The sequence below is a fragment of the Natator depressus genome, chromosome 1 (genome assembly GCF_965152275.1).
Source record: "Natator depressus isolate rNatDep1 chromosome 1, rNatDep2.hap1, whole genome shotgun sequence".
Taxonomy (NCBI): domain Eukaryota; kingdom Metazoa; phylum Chordata; order Testudines; family Cheloniidae; genus Natator; species Natator depressus.
The window spans coordinates 326157771-326181533 of record NC_134234.1 but is presented as its reverse complement, the minus strand read 5'-3'; the positions used below and the strand labels follow the sequence as shown (position 1 = coordinate 326181533).

Sequence of the window (23763 nt, the reverse complement as noted above, 5' to 3'; positions counted from 1 at the left end):
GGCTCCTGGGGTTTAGGCTGTGGGACTAAAAATTGCTGTGCAGATGTTTCGGCTTGAACTAGAGCCCAAGCTCTCGGACCCCACGAGATCGGGTCAGCTGACCCAGGCAAGCCACAGCCATGTCATAGGTCTTTTATTCCAGGTAAATGTATGGTCAGAGTCATAAGAATGGCAGGGTGGACAGGACAATCTCATACTAACAGCTCCACTGTGGCCTCATCTGCACTGGTATCCAGATCTCCTGCAGGCAGCCAGAGAGCCACCATATCCACTGCTTTTGTTCCCAGATCTCCTGTCTCAACAGAAAAGGAGAATTCAGCATCCCAACCCAGACACACTCCAGTTTGCAGTGTTGAGGATAATATGCTGACTAATGTTGACCATTTCCATTCTCAGAGGCAGAAACCTCTCACACCATCCTCTTATAATCCAGGAAGGATTCCACCCCAAAATGTTGTCCACTCCCCTCCCCCCAAAGGAAATGGTTTACTATCTGTGCCACTGGTAAAGAACCTGCTCCATCTCGAGCCGGGGTCTCTGCAGTCCTAGAGTACTTTCTACAACTTTAGTCTGAAGGCATAACCTTCCTAAAGGTCTATATAGCAGCAATATCTGCTCATGACAATTATGTTAAGGACAAACCCATCTTCTCTCATCCTACAATCTTCAAGATCCTTAATGGCCTAGTGAAAATGTTTACCTCCATTAGGAAGCCCCTGGTTTCACGGGACCTAAATACTGTCCTATCAAAGCTGATGGGCCTCTCATTATAAGCCTCTGGCACAAACCTTCCTAACATCAAAATGGCATCCTCATACCAATTACATTTTCTAGGAGTGTGAGAGAGTTAGTACTTTGTAGCCCATTCCACTTTATACTGTGGTTCGTATGAGACCCCATCCATGCTTCACACCTCAAATGGATTCAGATTTCCACCTCTCTCAATATATTTCCCTCCCCATGTTCTTACCCAGATTCCATTCCCACTCAGGAAGCTCAACTCCATTTCCTAGATGTAAAGAGGTTCCCTGTTTTACCTGGGAAAAAAAATCTTTAGAAAAATCAAATAGATTGTTTATAGCATATGGGGAGAGATGTCGGGGATAATCCATTATGAAACAGACTCTCACTGGATTAAATGTATAGAACTTTATATTTTAGCATTGAAACCAGTAATCCATGGTTTAAACCTCGATGAGAACTCCCACATTATCAGTGGCATCTCTTAGGCAGGTTCATCTGGTGGAGATAAGCAAAGCAGAAACTTGGAGTTCAGTTCACCCTTTCACCAGATGCTTGCTACTCCTGGGATTTAGTACGGCACTACAATGACCAGTTTAGGAGAGTGGTGCTATAGTCCATATTTAGCTAAGAACTCCTTGCCCACCATCATCCTGGTGAAGTACTGTACTGCTTATGGGGGGCCCTCAAAGAAGAAAAGTCACTTATTAGTAACAGTTGCTCAAAGAAGGGCTGTGTGTATTCACCATATTGTCCCACCTTCACCTCTACTTCAAAGTTCTACATATCACCACAATTTGGCAATCAGGGAGAAGGAACTCTAAGGTGATTGCAGGTGCACTCCCTTAGACAGAAAGCAATCACATCACCCTCACAAAAGATCCCTCAAGAACTCTTCAACTGATATGGCTTTTCAAGACTGGTATCTGAGGAGCCAATCCTACAAGTGGAACTACACTGAGGCCCTGGAAGAAGAAAGCTGGGCTTGCCCTAGTGCTCTGCTTTACATTGGAGCAAGGCATCAGCACTGGATGTGTTGCATTGGCATAGTACCAGCAGTGCAAAAATCCCTAATGTAGCCAAAGCTTTAATCTTTAACCTTCCTGAATGAGGAGCCTAGGTAAGGGCCTAAAGTTCTAACCAATGTTCCAAAGCAAACCTTTAAGGAACTCGGATATAGGGCCCCATTTTCAAAACTCAGGTTCTAAGTTATATATGCAAAATGTATTTGCGCATGCAAATGCATGTTTCACATATATATTACCTAAAAGAATGTTTGTGATAAATTCTACACATATCACAAAAAACACTGATTGTAATTATTTTCCCAACTTATTTTTAAACAGGTTAAATATAAAATATTTAATATCAACGTTTTGATAACTAGTCCCAAACTATTTCTGCTTGACAGAGCTTTGAAATACAGCAAAGATTCAAATTACCCAAGCAGAGGTTCATGTCCTCCAACAGGTTCAAATAATTTGCTCTATCTGTCTCCCCAGCTTGAGCAGAGGAATGGTTCTCCTTTAAAATCAGGGTCAATCCTCCCCCCCCACACCCTTCACTATGGCTTCATTAGGGCTTCAAAACATTAAAATTTACGTTTGTAGTGTGCAAAAATCAGCAGGCACCCATAAGTGTGAAAATGTTGGTTTAAATCCATAAAGGTAGATGCCTAAATAGAAGTGACTTGCTGGTTTTCTGAGGATATTATTAAGGCTAAAATCTAGTCTGATACACCCACAAAAACAAAAAAGCCACTGAACAGCACAGAAAGACAAAATTCAATTATTGTAGAATCCAGGGCAGAGGCAAAACACCAACCGCTACTAGCAAGGTCTGAGGTGTTAAATCATGTTAGCTGGGAATCCCAGGCAATGACATTAAGAGCTTTAGCAGCAAATAACGGTTTTGCTATGAGTTTACTGGATTTGTCAGGGATCAGTAAGTGAACTACCATATAGCTGAGAAATCCATTTCCAAGACAAATATATAACGTCAGGGAATAAAGAGGACACTGGTCCAAGCTTTGGGACTTTATATTCAGTCCATCACTAGTTGCAAGAAAGCAATGATGGATTCATCAGTGACTCTTTCAACATCAGACATCTCATTAACCATTAAAGCTACATATGCCTAATCCTACTGACTTGTTTATATCCAGCTTCTCACTACTGTAGGGCGTTTCTAGTCCTAGCAGAGCCTAAGTTCGGACCTCAAACTGGCAAAGAGTCCTGTGGCACCTTATAGACTAACAGACGTATTGGAGCATAAGCTTTCGAGGGTGAATACCCACTTCTTCAGATGCATGTAGTGGAAATTTCCAGAAGCAGGTATAAATATGCAAGCAAGAATCAGGCTAGGGATAACGAGGTTAGTTCAATCAGGGAGGATGAGGCCCTCTTCTAGCAGTTGAGGTGTGAACACCAAGGGAGGAGAAACTGCTTTTGTAGTTGGCTAGCCATTCACAGTCTTTGTTTAATCCTGAGCTGAGGGTGTCAAATTTGCAAATGAACTGGAGCGCAGCAGTTTCTCTTTGAAGTCTGGTCCTGACGTTTTTTTGCTGCAGGATGGCTACCTTTAAATCTGCTACTGTGCGTCCAGGGAGATTGAAGTGTTCTCCTACAGGTTTTTGTATATTGCCATTCCAAATATCAGATTTGTGACCATTTATCCTTTTACATAGGGACTGTCCAGTTTGGCCGATGTACATATCAGAGGGGCATTGCTGGCACATGATGGCGTATATTACATTGGTGGACGTGCAGGTGAATGAACCGGTGATGGTCTGGCTGATCTGGTTAGGTCCTGTGATGGTGTCGCTGGTGTAGATATGTTGGCAGAGTTTGCATCGAGGTACGATACCCGCACGAGGAAATAAGGAAACAGATCAACAGAGCCAGACATGTACCCAGAAGCCTCCTGCTGCAAGACAAGCCCAAGGAAGAAACCAGCAGAACTCCACTGGCCATCACATACAGTCCTCAGCTAAAACCTCTCCAAAGCATTATCAGTGATCTACAACCCATCCTGGACAACGATCCCTCACCTTCACAGGCCTTGGGAGGCAGGCCAGTCCTCGCCCACAGACAACCCGCCAACCTGAAGCATATTCTCACCAGCAATGACACATTGCACCATAGTAACTCTAACTCAGGAACCAATCCATGCAACAAACCTTGATGCCAACTCTGCCCACATATCTACACCAGCGACACCATCACAGGATCTAACCAGATCAGCCACACCATCGCCTGGTAGAAGAGAGCCTCATCCTCCCTGATTGAACTAGCCTCGTTATCCCTAGCCTGATTCTTGCTTGAATATTTATACCTGCCTCTGGAAATTTCCACTACATGCATCTGAAGAAATGGGTATTCACCCACGAAAGCTTATGCTCCAATATATCTTTTAGTCTATAAGGTGCCACAGGACTCTGCTGCTTTTACAGATCCAGACTAACATGGCTACCCCCCTCCCCCCCCCGATACTTGACCTCAAAACTGTACATCATTCAGTTACTATCTTGTTATCGGTCACAGAAATTCATATATAATTTTAATAGCTGCTATCTAAAAAGTGGCAGAGCTATCAAGACTGTAAAGTAAGAAAGACTCTCTTTAGTGCATGTTTATGCAGAAATTCACAATAAGACTCTATGTTAACATAAACAATAATATAACTAGAGATTGAAAACCAGAATGAAGCATTCATCATCAGCAGTTCACAAACTATTTGCTGCTAAAGTCTTGTCATAACTGACATTTGGGGAAATTTAAGATAGTCATTTGCATGATCAGCAAGATTCAGAAGACCAGTTTCTCAACTTTCTAGTGCTAGATGTTTCTGGGTTCCAATTTTTCTAATGTGGATGCAGACTGAGATGTAGAAATGGGGGGTGGAGGGGGGGATGGAGGGAATGTGGATCATTCAAATGCTTTCAAAATGGCTTGCTTCCTCAACACAAGCCCTGCTTTTTGACCAGAGATCAGAAATGTTTCATTCCATGTGTTAATACCCATTTTACTTCCTGTTCTATAAGACAGCACAATATTTCTACATAAAACTCCTCCATCCTACGACTCAGACCACTTGTGGTGAAAGTATTGCAACATACAGGGATAGGAAGACTTTTACCACAAACAGGTTTATATAACAAACTAAGGCCTCGTCGACACAAGAAAAGTTAAGACCAGTTATTTATCATGGGTACAGCTCCACCAGTAGTAACAAAAGTGGTTTATGGGTCCCATTTTGCCTAATGCAGGAATCCTAGAAAAGTTATTTCAATTTCAAAACTGGATGCTCAGATATGAACCATCTCAGAACTGTTAAATTTATGAGATGCATCTCATCTGAAATAAGAGTTTGTAAAGCTCATTCTCATTAAAGGAACAAGTAATAGTTTATTAACAAGGAAGAAAAAGTAGTGAACAGTTCAGAAAGCTCCTGCAAGCTCTTACGTAAGTACTTAACTTTACTCATGTGAGCAGTCCCAATGACTCCAATGGAGTTACCCATCTGAAAAAAAAGTTAAGCATGTGCTAAGTGTATATAGGACAAGGGCCTAAGAATATTCAATTTTAAGTCTACATTTAGCCATTAGATTTCCAATAGCTACATCACACACAACCCCATGGAGGTTTAAAACAAAAACAAAAAATAGACAAACTTTTCTTAATCATTGTTTCACCAATACTAAGCACATTTCAACAGTTCCATCATGTAATATCTTCATTACAACGTACTGTGTGCTTCTGTAAAGGCAGCCCGTTTAGACCTGATTGCAGAGATTCTTTTCCACTGTTTTTCTGTTGCCTAGTTACTGTAAGCTCCTACTAAATATTTTATTGGGTGCCTTTGCTAGATAGATTGATGTCAAGTACAATACATTTTATGTAATGTCAAGTACATTACATAAAAATTATATAAAACAGGATTATTACACACTACCGTTTTACTTCAAAAATCCATCTCTTATTCCAGTGAACTGCAATATTTGCTAGTAAAATTCTTTGAAAATATCAACTTTATAAAAAGTAGGTAGCTCGCATTTTCCCCATTAACACCTTATTTTAATATCCCTTTTTTAAGGAAAAAGATTGTACTTGTATAACAATGTCAGCACCGACAAACTAGAAATTTCAGTTATTCGGAAGCTGCAATGTCCTGTCAGTTACCCCTGAATCTAGGGGAGAAAAGCAATCTGTTTTCCCACCACAGTTAATACTGTGGTTCTGAGAAGCATCTTCTGTTCATTCTTAAGCCTGATAAGCCAATCAACTGATTAGATGGGAGAACTGTAAGGAACAGTATTAAGTTCTAAGAGGATGAGTACTTTAAGCCATGACAGCTAAACTAAAATAAATGCAATAGGAAAAGCACATCTTCACATGTCTATCAGAAGCAGTATCAATATCGGCTATTTAACAGACCTGACTTTATACAAGTATGGTAAAAATAGCACTGTTATGTTGAGTCAATGATTCTCAATTATACTGGGTCTATGTCCCACAGAAATGGCCAAAATTGACCTGACAACTGACTATACCCATAATCCTTTGTGATTGCAGAGATATGGAAGCGGGATCACAGGATGGTTTTTAAGACCATTTTGTGTGTTGGGAGAGACAGCATGCTGATTGAGATGTTTCTCTCCACCACTTACCCAGCACTCCTCAGGGAAGCAGTACCTCCAGAGATTTTGCAGATAAATCCACCACCTCCGGCATCCCACTTTCCATGCCCAGAGCTACATAGCAATGGGTTTGGGGCAGGAGACAGCAAGCTTAGGAAGGAGAAAACATGGAAATAAGCTGCTTCTTCCTTTTCCTCCCCAGGCTGTTACTAAGTCCTAGGAACAAAATGATTTTAACTTCACACAGGTTTCAGAGCCGTGTTAGTCTGTATTCGTAAAAAGAAAAGGAGTACTTGTGGCACCTTAGAGACTAACCAATTTATTTGAGCATAACCTTTCGTGAGCTACAGCTCACTTCATCTGATGCACTTCACACACCATCTCAACCCCAATCAATGGGTGAGATGCATAAGACATCTCTTTGCAACTCAGAGACAAAGAACTGAGCCCAAATCCTCTTGTGTCAAGAACACAGATTCCTGAGGCACAAGACTGGCTCAGCATGAAAAAAAATATTTTCTCTGTCCCACTAGTCAATTTGCTTGTCCATGCCCTAATTATATTTCAGCTCAATCATGTCACCCTTATTTTGAGTCATTTCACTGACTTCCCATTTGCCTGTGTAATAAATTCAAAATTCTTGTCCTCACTGTCAAGACCTTACATTATTCAACACTTGCTTATATTTCTGACAATCTCATTTACTGTTCCCCACCACCACAAGTGCTTATTCCTGGTCACAGTTCAACATAGGGTCAACTGCTATCTTCGATCATGTTGTAAAAAGGTTAGTCTAAACAAAGCCTGACAATAAATACTGAAAAGTCCAGGGACAAAGCTTTCTTGATGACAACTTCAGGTCTCCAAGCTATCAATTTAAGTTCTCTACTCCCTTCTGATGGGAACACATTACACCATTGTGTGCTAAACATTAAGATTGTATATAGTGTTGCCCCAGCTGTGTTGGTCCCAAGAGATTAGAGAGACAAAGTGGGTGAGGTAACATTATCAAACCAAGACCTGAAGAAGAGTTCTGTGTAAGCTTGAAGTCTGTCTCTCACCAACAGAAGTTGGTTCAATAAAAGATTCTCACACACCTTGTCTCTCCAACAGTAAGATAAAGTAACTTAAATTAAGGTTAAAAGAAAGTTAAAAGTGTACTACAGTTAACATCGAACGCAGCTAATCAACAAATTCATACGCTGCTGTCACACATTTAAAAAAAAAATCCTATAAAGTTCTGAATATTAGAAAGTTTGGGAAAAAAAAACACCTTAGGTTATGTCTATATTAGAGACCTAAGTTGCACCATTGTAAGGTATCCCATGCAACCGCTCTATGCTGATTCACTCGGCTTTTTTGTTGGAAAAAGTTTTTTGATCAAAATGAATGTCTGTTTTTTCAACCAAAAAGTAGACAACAAAAAAACTTTGTTAGAAGTTTTCAATTGTCAGAAACTGAACGTTTTTCACCTCTTGTATGAAAAACAAAAAATTTCATATTATTTTTTTTTTAATTTTCAAGTTTCCTCAAGAAAACTATGGGCATTTGCCAGCTTTATTTACTAAAATTCAGTAATAAATTTTACAAAATGTACACCAGAGAGATTGTATACCCTAAAGATCTCTAATTGTTGGAAGATCACCCCTAAGACAACAACACTATATAGGATACAAAATTATCCAAGTAAAACAGTACTTTAAGACGAATATATTTTGACTCGAAAAGATAAAAAAATCAAGAATAAATTACCACAACCTATAGTCTCTAAGGCACACCCTTAAGGGGGTGTGCCCCAAACGTTCCTCCGCACAGCAAGGCCCGGAGCACCACCACCGAACCCAACTCCGTTCCCAGACCCTTCCCCAACCACAGCACGGTCCTGCACCCATCCCAGCTCTGCTCCCAGACACAGTCCTAGCCTCAGCTCCAGCCCTGGCCGAGCAGCAGCTTCTCTCCCAGCTCCCTGGCGTGGACAGATTCCATTACAGATAAGGGGTGGGGCACAACATGAAAGTTTGGGGACCACTTTCTAAGGCCTAGCTTAGTTGCACTGGCTTGACTAAAAGGTGTGATGTTAAACTGATTTAGCTAAACCAGTGCAACTTTGTGTTTAGACAACATTTAAACTCAGTTGTTATTTAACATTGGGAAGATAAATCAGGTTCAAACCCAATGAGAGACAATCCACACAAAAAGTTATCTTAAATCAGTTTAACATCACACTTTTAGTTTAACCAGTGCAATTTCTGCTCTTATATAATGAAAAAAAGATGGAAATACTACTATTTTCAATATGTATAACACCTAGCATTTGAATATGTGTTAGCACAAGACCCAACAAGAAACACTCAAGTCATGGTACTAAAACAAAAATAGTTTTTGTAGACTCTAGTCATTCTGTCTTAACAACTAATCATTTGGGGTAGACAGACAGGTCTATATAGTAGCAAAGTAACGCACATTGGAAAACATAGTCCCAACTATACATATAAAATGATGGCATCTAAATTAGCTGGCATCTAAATTAGCTAAATCACTCAAGAAAGAAATCTTGGAGTCATTGTGGATTGTTCTCTGTAAACATCCACTCAGTATGCAGCGGCAGTCAAAAAAGTGAACAGAATGTTGGGAATCATTAAGAAGGGGATAGATAAGAAAACAAAATATTATATTGCTTCTATATAAATCCACGGTACACCCACATCTTGAATACTGCATGCAGATGTGGTCATCCCATCTCCAAAAACGAATACTGGAATGGCAAAAGATTCAGAAAAGGAAAACAAAAATGATTAGAGGTATGGAATGGCTTCCTTATGAGGATAGATTAATAAGACTGGGACTTTTCAGCTTGGAAAAGAGATGACTGGGGGCGGGGGGAAATCTGATAGAGGTCTATAAAATCATGACTGGTATAGAGAAAGTAAATAAGAAACACTATTTACCCCTTCTCATTACACAAGAACTAGGGGTCACTGAATGAAATTAATAGGCAGCAGGTTTAAAACAAACAGAAGGAAGTATTTCTTCACCCAACGCACAGTCAACCTGTGGAACTCCTTGCCAGAGGATGCCGTGAAGGCCAAGACTATAACAGGGTTCAAAAAAGAACTAGATAAGTTCATGGATGAGCCATCAATAGCTATTAGGCAGGATCGGCAGGGATGGTGTCCCTAACCTCTGTTTGCCAGAAGCTGGGAATGGGCGACAGGAGATAGATCACTCGATGATTACCTGATCTGTTCATTTCCTTTGGGACACCTAACATTAGCCACTGTCAGAAGACAGGATACTGGGCTAGATGGACCTTTGGTCTAACCCAGTATGGCCATTCTTATGTAGCAAGAAAAAACACCAGGAGAAACAAACCAACTTTGGTGCAGCACAGATGGTGAGCCACACAAATAGGTCAAGAGGTATTCTCCGAATTATGGGCCTGTTCATGCAGTCCTTAATTATGTAAAATCTTAGTCCAATTATTTTCAATGGGTTCTTCCTGCATAACTACTTTAGGATCCAGCCCCAATAAAAATTCTCTCTCTGATTTTCACAGCCCATTTTAACTGAAGCAAGCTTTCAACTCCTGGGTTATGCTATTCTCAAAATGTACTGGTATGAGCAGATAAGCTATATACACTGGGACTGCATGAAAACTGTACAAAAGAATATGTATTTTCCTATATTACAAACCCTGAATTTGTGAAACTTTTAATTAAGGAGAAACAGTTGCGGAGAGGACTTTATTAATTGTGAAATACGAAAGTGAAAATACAATTATCTAAAAATCATGCTTTTAAAAGGGTATGTTCAAAGTGTGCGTCTATGGATGTCATGCAAATATTTGTGCATACTAGAACTGCACAAATTAAAACTTCACAGAAAACAGTAAAATGCTTTAAAAAATTATTTCATTTGGAGTTTGTAGGCACTACCATAATAATAAAATGATCAGTTTCTATCACCTTCAGGAACAGAAACACTAGAACGTCTACACTTTTAACACTGACATACTTTTAACCTTTCATGCTACAATCAGTCAATGGCTGAGGAAGCACTACACTAACCAAACAGGCCTGATATTCTGGAAAAAAAAAACAAAAAAAAAAACAGTTGTTTCCTTCATAAGAAAAATGTCAAGTGCATGAATGCAGTGTAGGACTACATTTGTTTTTCTCCATACAAAGCTTGTTTCACCTCTACACCTATCCAGGAGAGAACTTAAGTTTCCTGTGCAATAGATATCCAATGTGCCATTTTAGACGTCAGAATAGAAAAGAAGAATAATTGTTTCCTGTGCAAAAATATATATCAGAGTATTATTCTGGCAGTTAACATTTCCTGGGAAAAATCAGAAAACTTTTCCTTTTGAAATTACCATCAACTACTAGTGCAGCTCCTAAAAGGCAGAAAAACCATGCAGTTCACTGAGTTTGTATATGTGGGTTAATATATCCCTGTTCAGTTTGTACTTTTAAAATATATAATACAAGATACCTCACAATAATAGTGTGGTGCAAATCTCACTTCCCTCATTAATTTTAAAAGTATCTTCTGCTTGTAACTAAGGATTATGTAACATTTACTTAAGTGAAGGATTTTAAATGTTCACTTCCGATTTTTTAAAACCTCTTAAACTTTCTGGTTTATACATCCCCACATTCCCCAAACACTGTTAAAAATATGTCCAAAAAAAACCCACCCCAAATCATCATGGAAAGGACTAAAACTACTGCCACAACTGTATGAATGCAGAAGACAAATATATAGTGATTCATTTACTTACGCACTGCAAAAAAACCCAATCACAGAAGGTGATTTTAAGATAGATATTTAAAGTATAGGCAAAATAAGTGTTCCTCGTGGAAGCAGAACATAGGGAGAGTAAACGTAGTACCCTTTTGTGTGTTCCTTTAACGTGTGCTGTTTCAAAAGGCGAGTGTGAAACGTGTGGGCATGGCTACAGAGGGCAAGCGTTAAAGTAAAAATCGTCCAACCCAAGGGTGCTGGCTACATTACAACACTGATCATTCCAATTTCCGTAAATTCTTCCACTAGCCAGCAGAGGCCAAGCGCGCCGCTCTTCGGGGGAGGCAGCCTTCCCCATCCCCACTCCCCGAGAACTTATGGGGCATGGCGGCCACAAGAACATCCACGGTCCCGTTCGTGAGGGATCACCACACGGGGCAGTAACATCTCCAAGGTGCCACACGCCACGTCTCGCCCTCGGCAGCGGGCGCTCAGGAGTGTTACCCGGAACCGTGCCAGGCCCTGGGGAGGGAGTCACCGGCTGCCACCAGCGCACAGGCGAAGCAGGATCCCTGCCCCGAGGAGACCAGGGCGGGTAGGCACAGAGCAGCGGACCGGGGGCACCGGGCCCACGGGCCGGGAAGTGCAGCAGCCCCGTCCCTTACCTAGGAGGAGCAGCTTGACCTCCCTGGCCGCCTTCTCGCCATCCTCCCGCAGGTTCCTGTCGATCATCTTGCTCCGCTCCACCGCCGCCTTGTCCTCCGCACTCAGCGTGCAGCCCATCTTGGGGGGCGGTAGGTGCTTAACGATCCCCGCCCAGAAGCCCCGCCGTGGAGGCGCTCAGGTGACAGAGCTCACCCCCACACGCGCGCACCGGGATGTGGGGGGGGACGACGCTGACCAGACAAGGCTCAGAGCCGTTTCTGTCCGGGCGTGAGTTGAGCCAACGGTCCCGAGAGCAGGGATCCGCTTCCCTCTCCCCGAGCTCCCTCAGCCCAGTGATGCTGCTCAGCTCCCGAGGCGCCGCCTGTCTCTCGCGCTCCCCAGCAGCGCGCGCGCCAAACACCTCGCGTGAGGGAGTGCGAGCCGCTCGCTCGCGTACAGTCTTGCTCGCTCTAGGGGAAGGCGGTGCGCGTGCGCACGGCTGCTCGGGTTAAAGAAAGCCTGTGGCGAAACGGGGGTGGGGGGATGGAAAAGAAGGGGGTAAGAAACCCAGATGAAAAATGGGGAGGGGGTGGAAAAGGGCAAACCACCTCTCCCAGTCTACGCTGCGTCTGCGTGACGTCACCGGGCCGACCGTTTTTAATAAAAATTCTGTTAACGGGGAAACCAGAGTTGAGGGAGTTTTGAATTTCAACGGTTGTAGTACCAGACTGTACCAGTCCTACTGAAGGGAGGAGTCACCCATTCAAGACTGTACCAACAGGAGCGGGTGAGTCCGCCCGTTGGCTGGGGAAAGTAAGCCCGGCCCACCCGTTCAGTGTGGCTAGGCCGGTCAGGGGAGTGCATCAGTCAACCGCGACCAAGCGCCTTGCGGGGGGGCGCGCAGGAGCCCTACAGTAATCCCCAGGGGCTCAAAAGTCATGAAACTCGTTTAAAAGGGAGCGAGGAGGCGCCAGGAACCGCCCTGTCGCCCCCTTGCTAAGAGAAGGAAAGGAGGGCGGGCCCCAAAGCTCCCGCTTCTCTCCTGTGACAAGAGGGGACGGAGCTCTGGCTGCAGCAGCGCTAATTGGTTAGTCTGCCCCAGAAACGGGGGCGTCAGCCAATCAGAGGGCTCAAATTCGCTAGGGGGTGGAACTTCTCACATGATGAGGCTGGCTCCCATGTTTGCAGCGCCATGGCAGGAGTTGGCACGGGGGGTGGCTGGCTGCACCACTGACCTACCCGGCATACGGCTGCCGCGCAGCCCGCCTGGGTTTTACCCAGACAATTCGTTTTTGGGGCTCTGGCTGCCATTTAGGGTTGCCTGGTGCCCAGTTTTGGAACGGAAAGTCCGGTCAAAAAGGGGACTTGGCCTTGTCTGGTCACATGTGCTGAATGGCACCAGAAGTCCAGTTACCAGAGGGCATGGGGAGGTGCTGGGTCATTAACCCTTTCCAGCCCCTGCTCAGCCAGGGCTGCCTCCTACCAGCAAGCAGGCTCCTTGTCAAGCTGCAGCAGCTCCAGTCCCAGCCCTGGAGCAGAGGGTCCCCGGGGAGTCCGAGGGGTGAAGGGATATCTAGATGATTCAGAGAGTGGAGGGGGAAGAGGCATGAGCAACAGGAACAGGCCTCGGCGGAAAGACGCGGAGCAGAGGTGGGGCCTTGGGAATCCCAGTTACTAGCCATTAGAAAGGTGGCAACCCTAAGCAGTAACTGTGGTTCACGGTGCCTGGACTGCACTCCCCCTGCTTCCTTGCCACCATGGCACCCTCTCCCAGTTGCAGCCATTCTGGGCCCCCTCTGCTGCTTAGGCCCTGGGGTGCAGGGGAGGGCAGATGGGGTGCAAGGGCATGGGCCCAGTTGAGCTTGCCCAAAAGAACCTGGGCTCCTGCATGCGGGGTGCACATGCACCAGAAGCAGAACTGATTTGGACAACACAGCTCAAAGAACCACTGTTACAGAAGAAGATGTCATGTTCTCTCTTGGAAACAGTGAGCACTATTGTATAGTTAAAGATGAGAAACTTGCAGTTCCTTCCGATTTTCACACACTAAAAAAATCCCCTCTGTGAAAATGTCCACAACTGACTTCAATTGAAGGGTTTTTGTTTTTTTTTTAAGTTTAGCTGGTATCAAATTATGGTTGAAAAAATTTCATTTTTCAATGAAGAAATTATTCCCCATTAAAATACCTTAAACTCTCAAACTGAACATAACATTTCAAATTTGGCATGATTTAAGTCCTCACTCAGCAAAGAAAATGAAGCCAAATTTGAAGAAAAATGGTTCGGTTAACCAGCAGCAGGAAACAGCTTCCTGGGCCAGAAGTCATAAATCTCAAGTGTATAATTAGCAGCATAAAGGGAAGATGCAGCTCTCCTCATCCTCCCTCCTTCATCACAAGAATCTGCTTCCTGCCCTGCTCCTCCCACCCCAATCAGTTGCCACCTCTTCCAGCCACATGTGCTTTCCATGCTCAGTTTTGGTTCACTTCTGGCACCTTTCCCCAACCACCATCTCCCCAAAGCTATTTTTCATTTAAAAAATGAACAACTTTTTACTAGCTCTGCTATTTATTAGTGTTATTACATATCAAAATAAACGATGGTCTACTGTGGCTTCTGCACTGCCATCTGGGAGACCTAGTGTCAGTCTCATTTCTCAAACCAGAGAGTTTTGGGAGAAGCTGCATAATTTACTCATTTCCAAGAATGAAGCGGGTGAATAATGCTACAACAGTGATCTTAAAGTAGATTAAAATAGATGGAGGAATGGTGGCCATGAAATAAAATCAGGGGGATTTGGGTCACTAGGTTGGCTATTTGAGGGATTGCAAAAATGATGTGTATGAAATTCCAGATGAGCTTTTGTAAAATAAGCCAGTTCCTTTGTACATATCTACTAATTTAAGAAAAGTAATTCTGAATTCAATCACTTTTAACTTACTCCTTTTGAGCTGAGAATCGCAGCATGTTTGTAGTGTTCTTCATCACAGTGGTTCAAATTTTGACAGTAGGACAGGTCATTCCCCTTGAGACAGGGATTTGTTATAAAATTTGGAGTATACAGAAATGAAGAATTTCATCTCCACAGCATCATCCCCTCCTTTTCCCACATATGCAAAAGCCTGGGTTTTGCAAGTGAGATGGAGCAAAGGACTAGAGGAAGCAGATAGTGGACAGCTACTCTCTTTCGTATGTGGAGATATTTTACCACTTTCTCCTCTCCCTGAGGGAGGGACTGGGACAGCAGACAATAGGGAATAAGATGGAATCATGGAAGCCAGTGGGCCTGAAGTACATAGGATGTAGTACAGGAATTCTGTGGCTTTCAGAGGTTTAACCCCCTTCCTTGAGGCCCAGGGAGGATGGAGCTGAGTGAACTCCAATATGGCCCCTCCTATCAAGCTACTGAATAAAGCTGAAACTACTATAGCTGGGTTAGATGATGGAATTGCAGGACACAACCAGGCAGACCTGAGGGACTTGGGACAGGCCTGATCAAGTGCATCTCAGGACTCTGGAGCTATGCTACCCACTTATACCGAACAGAAAGTGGGGTTCAGTGGATGGGAAAGTGAGAAGTGATGTGGTAAAGGGACATTTGCCTCTTGGATGTTGACACCAGCAGGCAGGGAACAGAATTAATGGACTACTGCCATGGCAAAGTGTTTTATTATTGATATAGTGTAGTTGTGTTTTCCTTAGTTGATGCTGTTTCCTTTTCCCCAACTAAGCTTTTAAATGTTTATTACATAGATTCACTGCCTGTGAGTGGAGGATTATTGCCTATTAAGAACACCCCAGGAAAGTATGTAGTGACCCCAGAAATTCTGGTTGAGGGTTTGAGCTGGTGGGGTTTGTTAGTTGTAAGAGACATCCCTAGCTATTTGAATCCAGACATTGTTGTTAGTTGTAAGAGACATCCCTAGCTATTTGAATCCAGACATTGTTGCTGTCGATGACACATAGGAGAAGGGTCACATTATGATCCATGTATCTTATATATAGGGCTAAACTGTGCAACCCATACTCTTGTTGGTGACCACTCAGCCAAATAGTCTCATTGAATTTCATGGGAAAACCCACGGAAGTGTTTCCAACATGCGTAATGGTTGCAGTATCTAGCCTTTAGGTGAGCGGGGAAATGGTCCCGCTATTGTGGGGAACTTTCCTGGCTTATACAGTACCGCGGTGAAGTGGGCTAGCGAAAGGATCTGAGTCCTCACTCCCACTTCCTTTACCCAGAGCCCTGCCTGACCTCAAGGGCTCCCCTTCCACCCTCCTGTGTGGCAGAGTCCTCGTAATCCAAACAAGACTGGACCCGATTCCCGGAGGGCTCGACCCCCAACCTTGTTGTGGTCACTTAGGGCAGGGGCTAGGGAGTTCCCACTCCGGGGTGCTCTCTCCACACTGGACACTTCCCTGACCCACTGATCATTACATACAGTTCAAAGCAAATACAATTTATTAAACAGCAATCAATTTTAAAAAATAAGGAAAAAATGGAAAAGTTAAAGGAAAACACATAATCCCGCTCTGTGGCACAGGGACATCACAAACAGCATCTCTGGAATGCAAAGGAAGTTCAGTCTGTTCCTCACAAGTTTCAGGCCCCTTCTCAGGGCCTGGCTGTGCTGCAGGGATGCTGCAGGTCAGACACTTGCTCTGGCGATAACCACACACCCTCAGGCTCTAGGTGGCAGGACCCTTCTTCCCAGCATTGACCCCGCCCTGTCAGGGTTATGATCCCCCTCCAAGTCTGGCCTGCAGGGCCTCATGGCTGGGGGCATCTCCCTGCGCTGGGCCCACTGCCCCGGGTCCCCCTTGCTCTCCCCAGCTGCTCACTGCACTCAGCTCTGGACTGCTCCAGCTCCATCTCTAGCTCTACTCTGCTTCAGCATGGCGGCTGCTGCTGCTGCTCTGCCTCCAGCTCCCTGGGCTGCTTCTCTGGCCCCTCTGGCTCTGGTTGCTGCAGCTCTCCTCCCAGGACAGGTCTGCTCTGTGGGCTGCTTCTGTGACTCTGCTCCCAGTTTGGACCTGCTTCCTAGGCTTCTTTTCTGGCCCCTCTGGATCTGGCACGGCTCTTCTCCCCAGCTCAGCTTGGGCCCCTGCTTTCTCCTTAGCTCGGCCCCACTCTGTCTGACCCAGGCAATTCCAGCTCACAGGGAGGACGGGACCCCCCCCAACCTCGTGACTCTCTGATCAGCCTGATTGACAGGGAGGCCAGGCTAACCTGGAGCATTGGCCTCTCCCCATTGTTCCTGGGGATTGTCAGCCTCAGGGTCCTGATTTCCCACTGACCCTTCCCCTTTCTTTTGGTACTGGGAGCTAGCCAACCAAAACACCCCCATCGAGTTTTAGTAAGGGGACAGTCCCCTTATGTAACGATGCTGGCTTTCATGGGACCCAACTGAGAATACCAGTTCAGGACAAATTGCTTATAGCTGGGCAGTTACAGCCCAAGGCTGAGGTTCCTTTGGACCTCAACTCAAACCAAAGAAACAGAGAAGACTTTGGTTTTACCCCACTGGCTAACCATAAGTCACACAAGCAATTCCCTTAGGCACTACAGTTTCCCAGTATCACCACCAGTGCCACTCATTATGGGGATGAATGGTTATGAAAACAAATACGCCAGTAAAAGAAAAAAGGTTCTCTCGATCCGAAAGGACCAAGTCCCAGACTCAGGTCAATATACAAGTTAGATTTTACCCACAAATCACACAGTTGCCAATCCTTTAGAATCTAAAAATCTAAGGGTTTAATCATAGAAGGAAAAAGATATAGATGAGAGCTAGAATTGGTTAAATGGAATTAATTACATACAGTAATGGCAAAGTTCTTGGTTTAGGCTTGTAGCAGTGGTTAGAATAAACTGCAGGTTCAAATCAAGTCTCTGGAGTACATCCACAGCTGGGATGGGTCATTCAGTCCTTTGTTCAGAGCTTCAGTTTGTAGCAAAGTCCCTCCAGAGGCAAGAAGTAGGATTGAAGACAAGGTGGAGGAGATGCATCAGCCTTTTATAGTCTCTTGCCATGTGGTCTCTGCTTTCTTTGTTCCAAAGACATGCTATCCAGCACATGGCATAGAAAAACCTTAGAGTTCTGTCCATAGGCAGGTCCCTGCATACCTTGCTGAGTCACAAGGTGTATCTGCCTTCGCTCAGTGGGTCAGTTGTGTAGCTGGTGGTCCTTAATGGGCCATCAAGCAGGCTAGACAGTGCTGATGCCAAATTGTCTGGGGTGTCACCCAGAAGCACAGCACAAGTTTGAAATACAGACAGTATAGAGCCAATACTTATCACTTTAAATACAAAAATGATACATGCATACCGATAGAATAATCATAACCAGCAAACCATAACTTTGTCCTAGACACCTTATTTGACCCCCTTTATACAAGATTTGGTGCCACTACAGGACCTTGGTTCCACCAATGATCTATACAGTCACAGGTTATATTAGTAACATCACACCTTACACTTAGCAAGTATGCAATTAGTTTGATTAGATGAGACTTTTGGTCCCAGTTCTCCATTGCCTGGCATTTTTGTAGCTGTAACACTCCATTATTATTTACTATTTGAACCACAGTGCCTAGGGATCCGAATCATAGGCTAGGACCACATACTGCTATGCCCTGTACAAACACCTAACACAAAGATAATCCCTGCCTGGAGAACTGAGGCCCCAGTTCAGTTTCCATTGACTCCAATGGATGCATAATTGGGCCTCATTCTAGACCCCAAACTAGCACATATAAATGATGGATTTTGTTTTTCTTTAATTGGCATTTTCCATATTGACTTTAACTCACTTTTAGGTAGACTTGTGGCATTTGTTATATATAACAGATGTACCAGGCCTGACAGAATGAGTTGTCCTCAGTTCTCAATAGCTTATATGGGTGGGAAGTACAAGGTACATAGGGGCCTAAGTCCCATTTTTAGGCACGACTACAATCCATAAAATTGCTGCTCGGCTGCTGCCTAACCCCATAGGTGCTTAAAGTCGCTCAGCACCTACCTTTGCAGTAAAAATTCCTTGGCACCTGTGTTTCTACCTCTGAGCGTGTGCACTGCTATCTCCCACTAGGTGCCCAGACCCCTGTCTCCCACCTAGGCCCTAGAGTAATTCATGAACCAGGGGAAAGACCAGTGTTCATCTGCTTAACTTGTGTGTGGGATCCTCTCCAATAGGCATGCACTGAGGCCACCTAACTCTACCCAAGACGGGGAGAGGAGAGGAAGGGAGTCATTCCTTCTAACCTTTAGCCCAGTAGTTAGGTTAATCACCTGGGAAGTGGGAGACCCCTGATGCAAATCCCTCTGCCTGATGCGAAGGGATTTGAACAACAGTTTGCCACCTCTAAGGTAAGTGCCCTAACCCCGGGGCTACAGAGTAATTCTAACTCTCTCTGACCCAATTAATATTTAGTTATTCAATTATTTAATTAAACTGGAAAAAACTTTAATAGGAGAGACTGAGGGAGACCCACATTAGTATATTTCATAGGGTAGTCAGTAGCAGCAGCAGCATGTGAAGTTAGACAGCCTCTGATTGGGCCCCAGACACAATTTAGGCAGCCAAATGCTTATCTTTCCCTGGTTCATGAATCACACGCAGAGATAGATGCCTCCCTGCAACCCAGACTTAGGCACCAAACTCCATGAGAAGGGTGGGGCTTATCATCCCCCTATCACCAGCATCCCCTACTGACTAGGTGGCTCCCTGCCTAGTGTGCTGGCTTAGTGCATGGCATTCTAAGGTGCCTATCTCTCCCCTTTCATTGTATAGGAGCATGGGTTCCTAACTCAGGCTTTGTGGATAGCAGTGCTCTTCCTGTGATTGTGCCTAGAAGTTAGGTATTGTGACACTTGTCCAACACCTAGCTCCCATTTGTGGATCTGGGCCCATGAAGCCACTATTTAACTGTGAGCACACCACCTAGTAATATATTTGTAGTTGGACTCCCACCAAGAGATGGTAAATGTAAATGGTCTTGAAGGTCTTCATAAATAATTTACTCTCCTATTTAAGTAGACAATATTATACAATAAGTCATTGCATGCCTTAGAAAATTATACTACTGTTGGAAATTAAAATTCATGCCAACATTTGTAAAATAACCAGTGCAGGAATGTAGCTAATAAAAACCTAAAATAGTCAGGAGTTGCTTCAGATGATAATAAACCAGTTGAGAGTCCTGTCCCAGTACATTAATTTCATTGGTGAAAAAAAGCATCCAGATGTTAAATGTAACACCTCTGTAGGGATGGCTTTTCCACTACAGACTTCATCAAATCGATATCATCAACTTGCCCGTCTACATTTAATGCAAACCAGAATTTTTATTGCAGCCAAAAGCACTAAACAACATGTGGTTTGCAAATTTTATAGTATCATAGCTGGATAATGTTAGGTAGACTGAGCAGGCAACTGGACAGTATAATAATTTGAATATACTGATAAGAATGCAATGGATGCAAGTAATTACTATCAGTGCCGTGGAGATTTCAGTGAAAATAAAATTTAATGTGTTGCAGAAGAGTAACAGTGTTAGATAGAAGAGCTGGGTGAATGCCTTATAATGTAGGGCTTGATTCTGCCCTCAGATACATAGTGCAGCTTCTGTTTACTTCCGTGGAATTAATTCTAATTACACTAATGGAGAGGAGAATCAGTTTTGTGTGAATATACTATGTAATCCAGTAATCCTTACAGGTAATTTCTGGCAAAATATTTGCAGTTAAAGTATTTTTAAATGCCAGAAATAAGAGATAGAGGGGCAATTTGGTGCTTAACTTATTTTAAATTAACCTTTCAGAAAAAATGTCCGGTTCCCCACAAGTCACACTGGTCATCTCTCAGTTATTGAGACTCCAGGGAGCAATGGTCTGAGATGTCATAGATATGAGGACTCTAGAAGAGTTATGGTATCAGGCCATAGCTGCTCCAGTAAATGGATTTCTTGTAGTATAATGCATATGTTTTGAAAAGGCTTTTTATTATGATATAATATGAAAAATCATACCAAAGAAGGCCCCATTCCCCAACATTCCCATACAACCTGAACTGAAAATGAAATAATCATGATTTGGTGTGCTGAATGCCCCAAGTAAGCAAGAGGGATAAGATATTTCTTAGCCCCTACAAAATAAATAATTATTAAATTAATAAGTATGCTTCTCAAAAACCTGTAATTATCTAAAAATACTAACCTGAGCTTCTGCAGGGCTATAATGGCAGTCTTGATGTCACATAATTATGCGTTCAGGTTTGTCACAGCAGAACAGGAATGAGATGCCACAACTAGGAGAATTAGACATTTTTTAAAAAAGTTTATAGTTAAGTGTTAAGTCAAATCATGATTATTTCACTTTTAGTCATATCTGAATTTCTCCTCTAGGCATGGTCCTTCACAGTAAACATCACATTCATAAATGTCACTAGATTTGAATACCTAGTAGACACACATCTGATGTGAATTTGACAACTCATGAACAATTTTTCTTGTTAGCAAAAACGTTGCTAAAGTTTAGTAAAACATTCTTTTCTGTGTCTGAAATTTTCAGTGCAACTTTTTGGTGGTGCACTTTCAGATATTGAATTACAATGACATTTTTTCAGGTTTCCTGATTGGCAGAGTCTGCTCAATATGTTCAGGATGGTCCACAGAAACCATTTTGCCTTGTTTCTCCAGGCATATGTAGAGTGAATGGGATATTCCCCACAAAAGACATTAGAAGGGAGAGCAATTCTGAAATCCAAAAAGACACAATGGGTGAGCCTCTCACACCCTCCTCTGGCCTATTTACACATGGTAAAAGGGCCAGAGCTGTATAAAGGGCCCTAAATGTGCCAGTTCTAGCTGAGGGAGGATTCCTGCGACATAGGCACTGCAGAAGACAGCAAAAAGACTTCCCTTTGAGACCCCCTTTTAAGCCCTGGCATATCGGGTATAGCTGGGGTAGGAGGGGTGAGTTGGGAGCATGTTGCAGAGATTCCAGGCATTCCAGGCATATTACAGATCATAAGACAACCAAGGGAGGCTGCCATAACTCAGACAGATCCCTGGGGCAGTCCAAGTTACACTTGGGGTCACTTCAGTCCCCAACACAGCCCAGGATCAAGAGGATACAAAGGTATCTTAAGGGTAGCTTGGAATCTCTCCCTGCTCTCTGCAAGTTCTGTGCTACAGCTGTAAGAGGTGCAGCACAGAATCCCATCTCAGATGGAAAACAGTGGTGACTTGTTAACCTCACCAAAGATAACACAAGGATGGGAGAATGTCCAAGGGAGGATGCACTAAAATGTGCATATTCTGTTTATTAATCTTAAAATTATAGAAATGTAGGGCTGGAAGGGACCTTGAGAGGTCATCTAAGCCAGTGGTTCTCAAAGCTCGTCTGCCGCTTGTTCAGGGAAAGCCCCTGGTGGGCCAGACCGGTTTGTTTACCTGCCACGTCCGCAGGTTCAGCCAATCGCGGCTCCCACTGGCTGAGGTTCGCCGCTCCAAGCCAATGGGGGCTGCGGGAAGCGGCGCAGGCCAAGGGGCACGGTCCGGCCCGCCAGGGGCTTTCCCTGAACAAGCAGTGGACTGGCTTTGAGAACCACTGATCTAAACTAATCCCCCCATGCTGAGGCAGGACAAAGTATACCTAGGCCATCCCTATTAAGTGGTTATTTAACCTGTCCATAAAAATCTCCAGTGATGGGGATTGCACAGCCTCCCTTGGTAACCATTTCTAGTCTCTAAGTATCCTTATAGTTAGAAAGTTCATCCTAATACCTAAGTCTTCTGTGCTGCAGATTAAGTCTATTACTTCTTGTACTGCCTTCAGTGCACATGGAGAACAGTTGATCACAATCTTCTTAATAACAGCCCTTAACATATTAGAAGCCTGTTACTAGGTCCCACCTCAGTCTTCTTTTCTCAAGACTAAAAATGCCCAGTTTGTATAACCTTTACTCAGAGGTCAGGTTTTCTATTGAAATTTAAAAACACTGAAATTTGCATATTATGTTTATTAATATTAAATATAGATTGTGCCATTTGAACCTGTTGGTGACACTGGGCACTACACTAGGTAACTCGGGAGAGTGGAAGACCACGAGTGTTGATGAAGCCTTCTTGCTCTAGGTCCAGATAAACTAAGGCCCCTTTGCTCCTTGAACTTTCTGTGACCCTGCATAACTCTAAGGAAACTAGCACACAAACAGACAGGTTTGCACACGGTTCGCCAGCCAAGGCCAGCTTTGGCCTGGGAAACAGATAGATAAGGCAGAAATGTTTCCCAAAAACCAGTAACAAATAGGACCAAATAAGGCAAGGCTCGGGCAATGCTACTGAGGAAAAACACAACTGGCTGCTTTAGCTGATTGGCTACGGTATTGTACGGGGCAACAGGTAATTGGTTGCATAAGCTTGTGTAGTGAAGTAGGCAAAGGTATAAAATGTATACTGGAATTTGCTGCACGGCTGCAGGACTTGAGACAGCTTAGTCTCCCTGCGCCCTATTTGACACTTCAAATAAATCTTTCTGCGTCTCCACTCCATTGTGGTCATTGGCGCGACGCACACCAGGCAACGAACCCAGCTGTTGCTTGCCTCGGGCACTCTGTGCCGGCAACAAACCTTTTCATTCAATTATGTTAGTCATTAATCAGTAAGGGCCAGATTGTGCAAGCTTTACTCATGTTGGATAACACTTATTCATGCAAGCAGTTTAATTTAAGTGGTGTAAGTAAATGTTCATCAACCTAAGGGTTGCACAGTTGGACCTTAAGGTAAGGTATGTTTGAGAGTAAAAACCTGAATTCAGCCTTGGTTAGCAGTCTTGGTCTGGTAAAAGGGTGAAGTGTTGAAAAGATGAGGAAGAAAAGAAGTTCAGAAGAGGAAAAGAAAATGAAAAAGAATGATCAAGGGTCTATATAAACAAAAAGGGTATGAATCATATTCTTTCCTGGGTATCTGGCTGGTGAATCTTGCCC

At 43.6% G+C, this 23763-nt stretch overlaps 1 protein-coding gene across 1 annotated transcript in view; it reads right to left on the bottom strand.

Annotated features, from left to right (window-relative positions):
• GNAI1 (G protein subunit alpha i1) overlaps window positions 1–12242 on the bottom strand; it is a 71404-nt gene extending 59162 nt beyond the window's left edge. The window contains exon 1 of the mRNA XM_074942553.1: window positions 11794–12242. Within this exon, the coding sequence (XP_074798654.1) occupies window positions 11794–11911 (118 nt within the window). The 5' untranslated portion in view covers window positions 11912–12242. The remainder of the gene's footprint in view (window positions 1–11793) is intronic.
• Between the last annotated feature and the right edge of the window lie 11521 nt (window positions 12243–23763).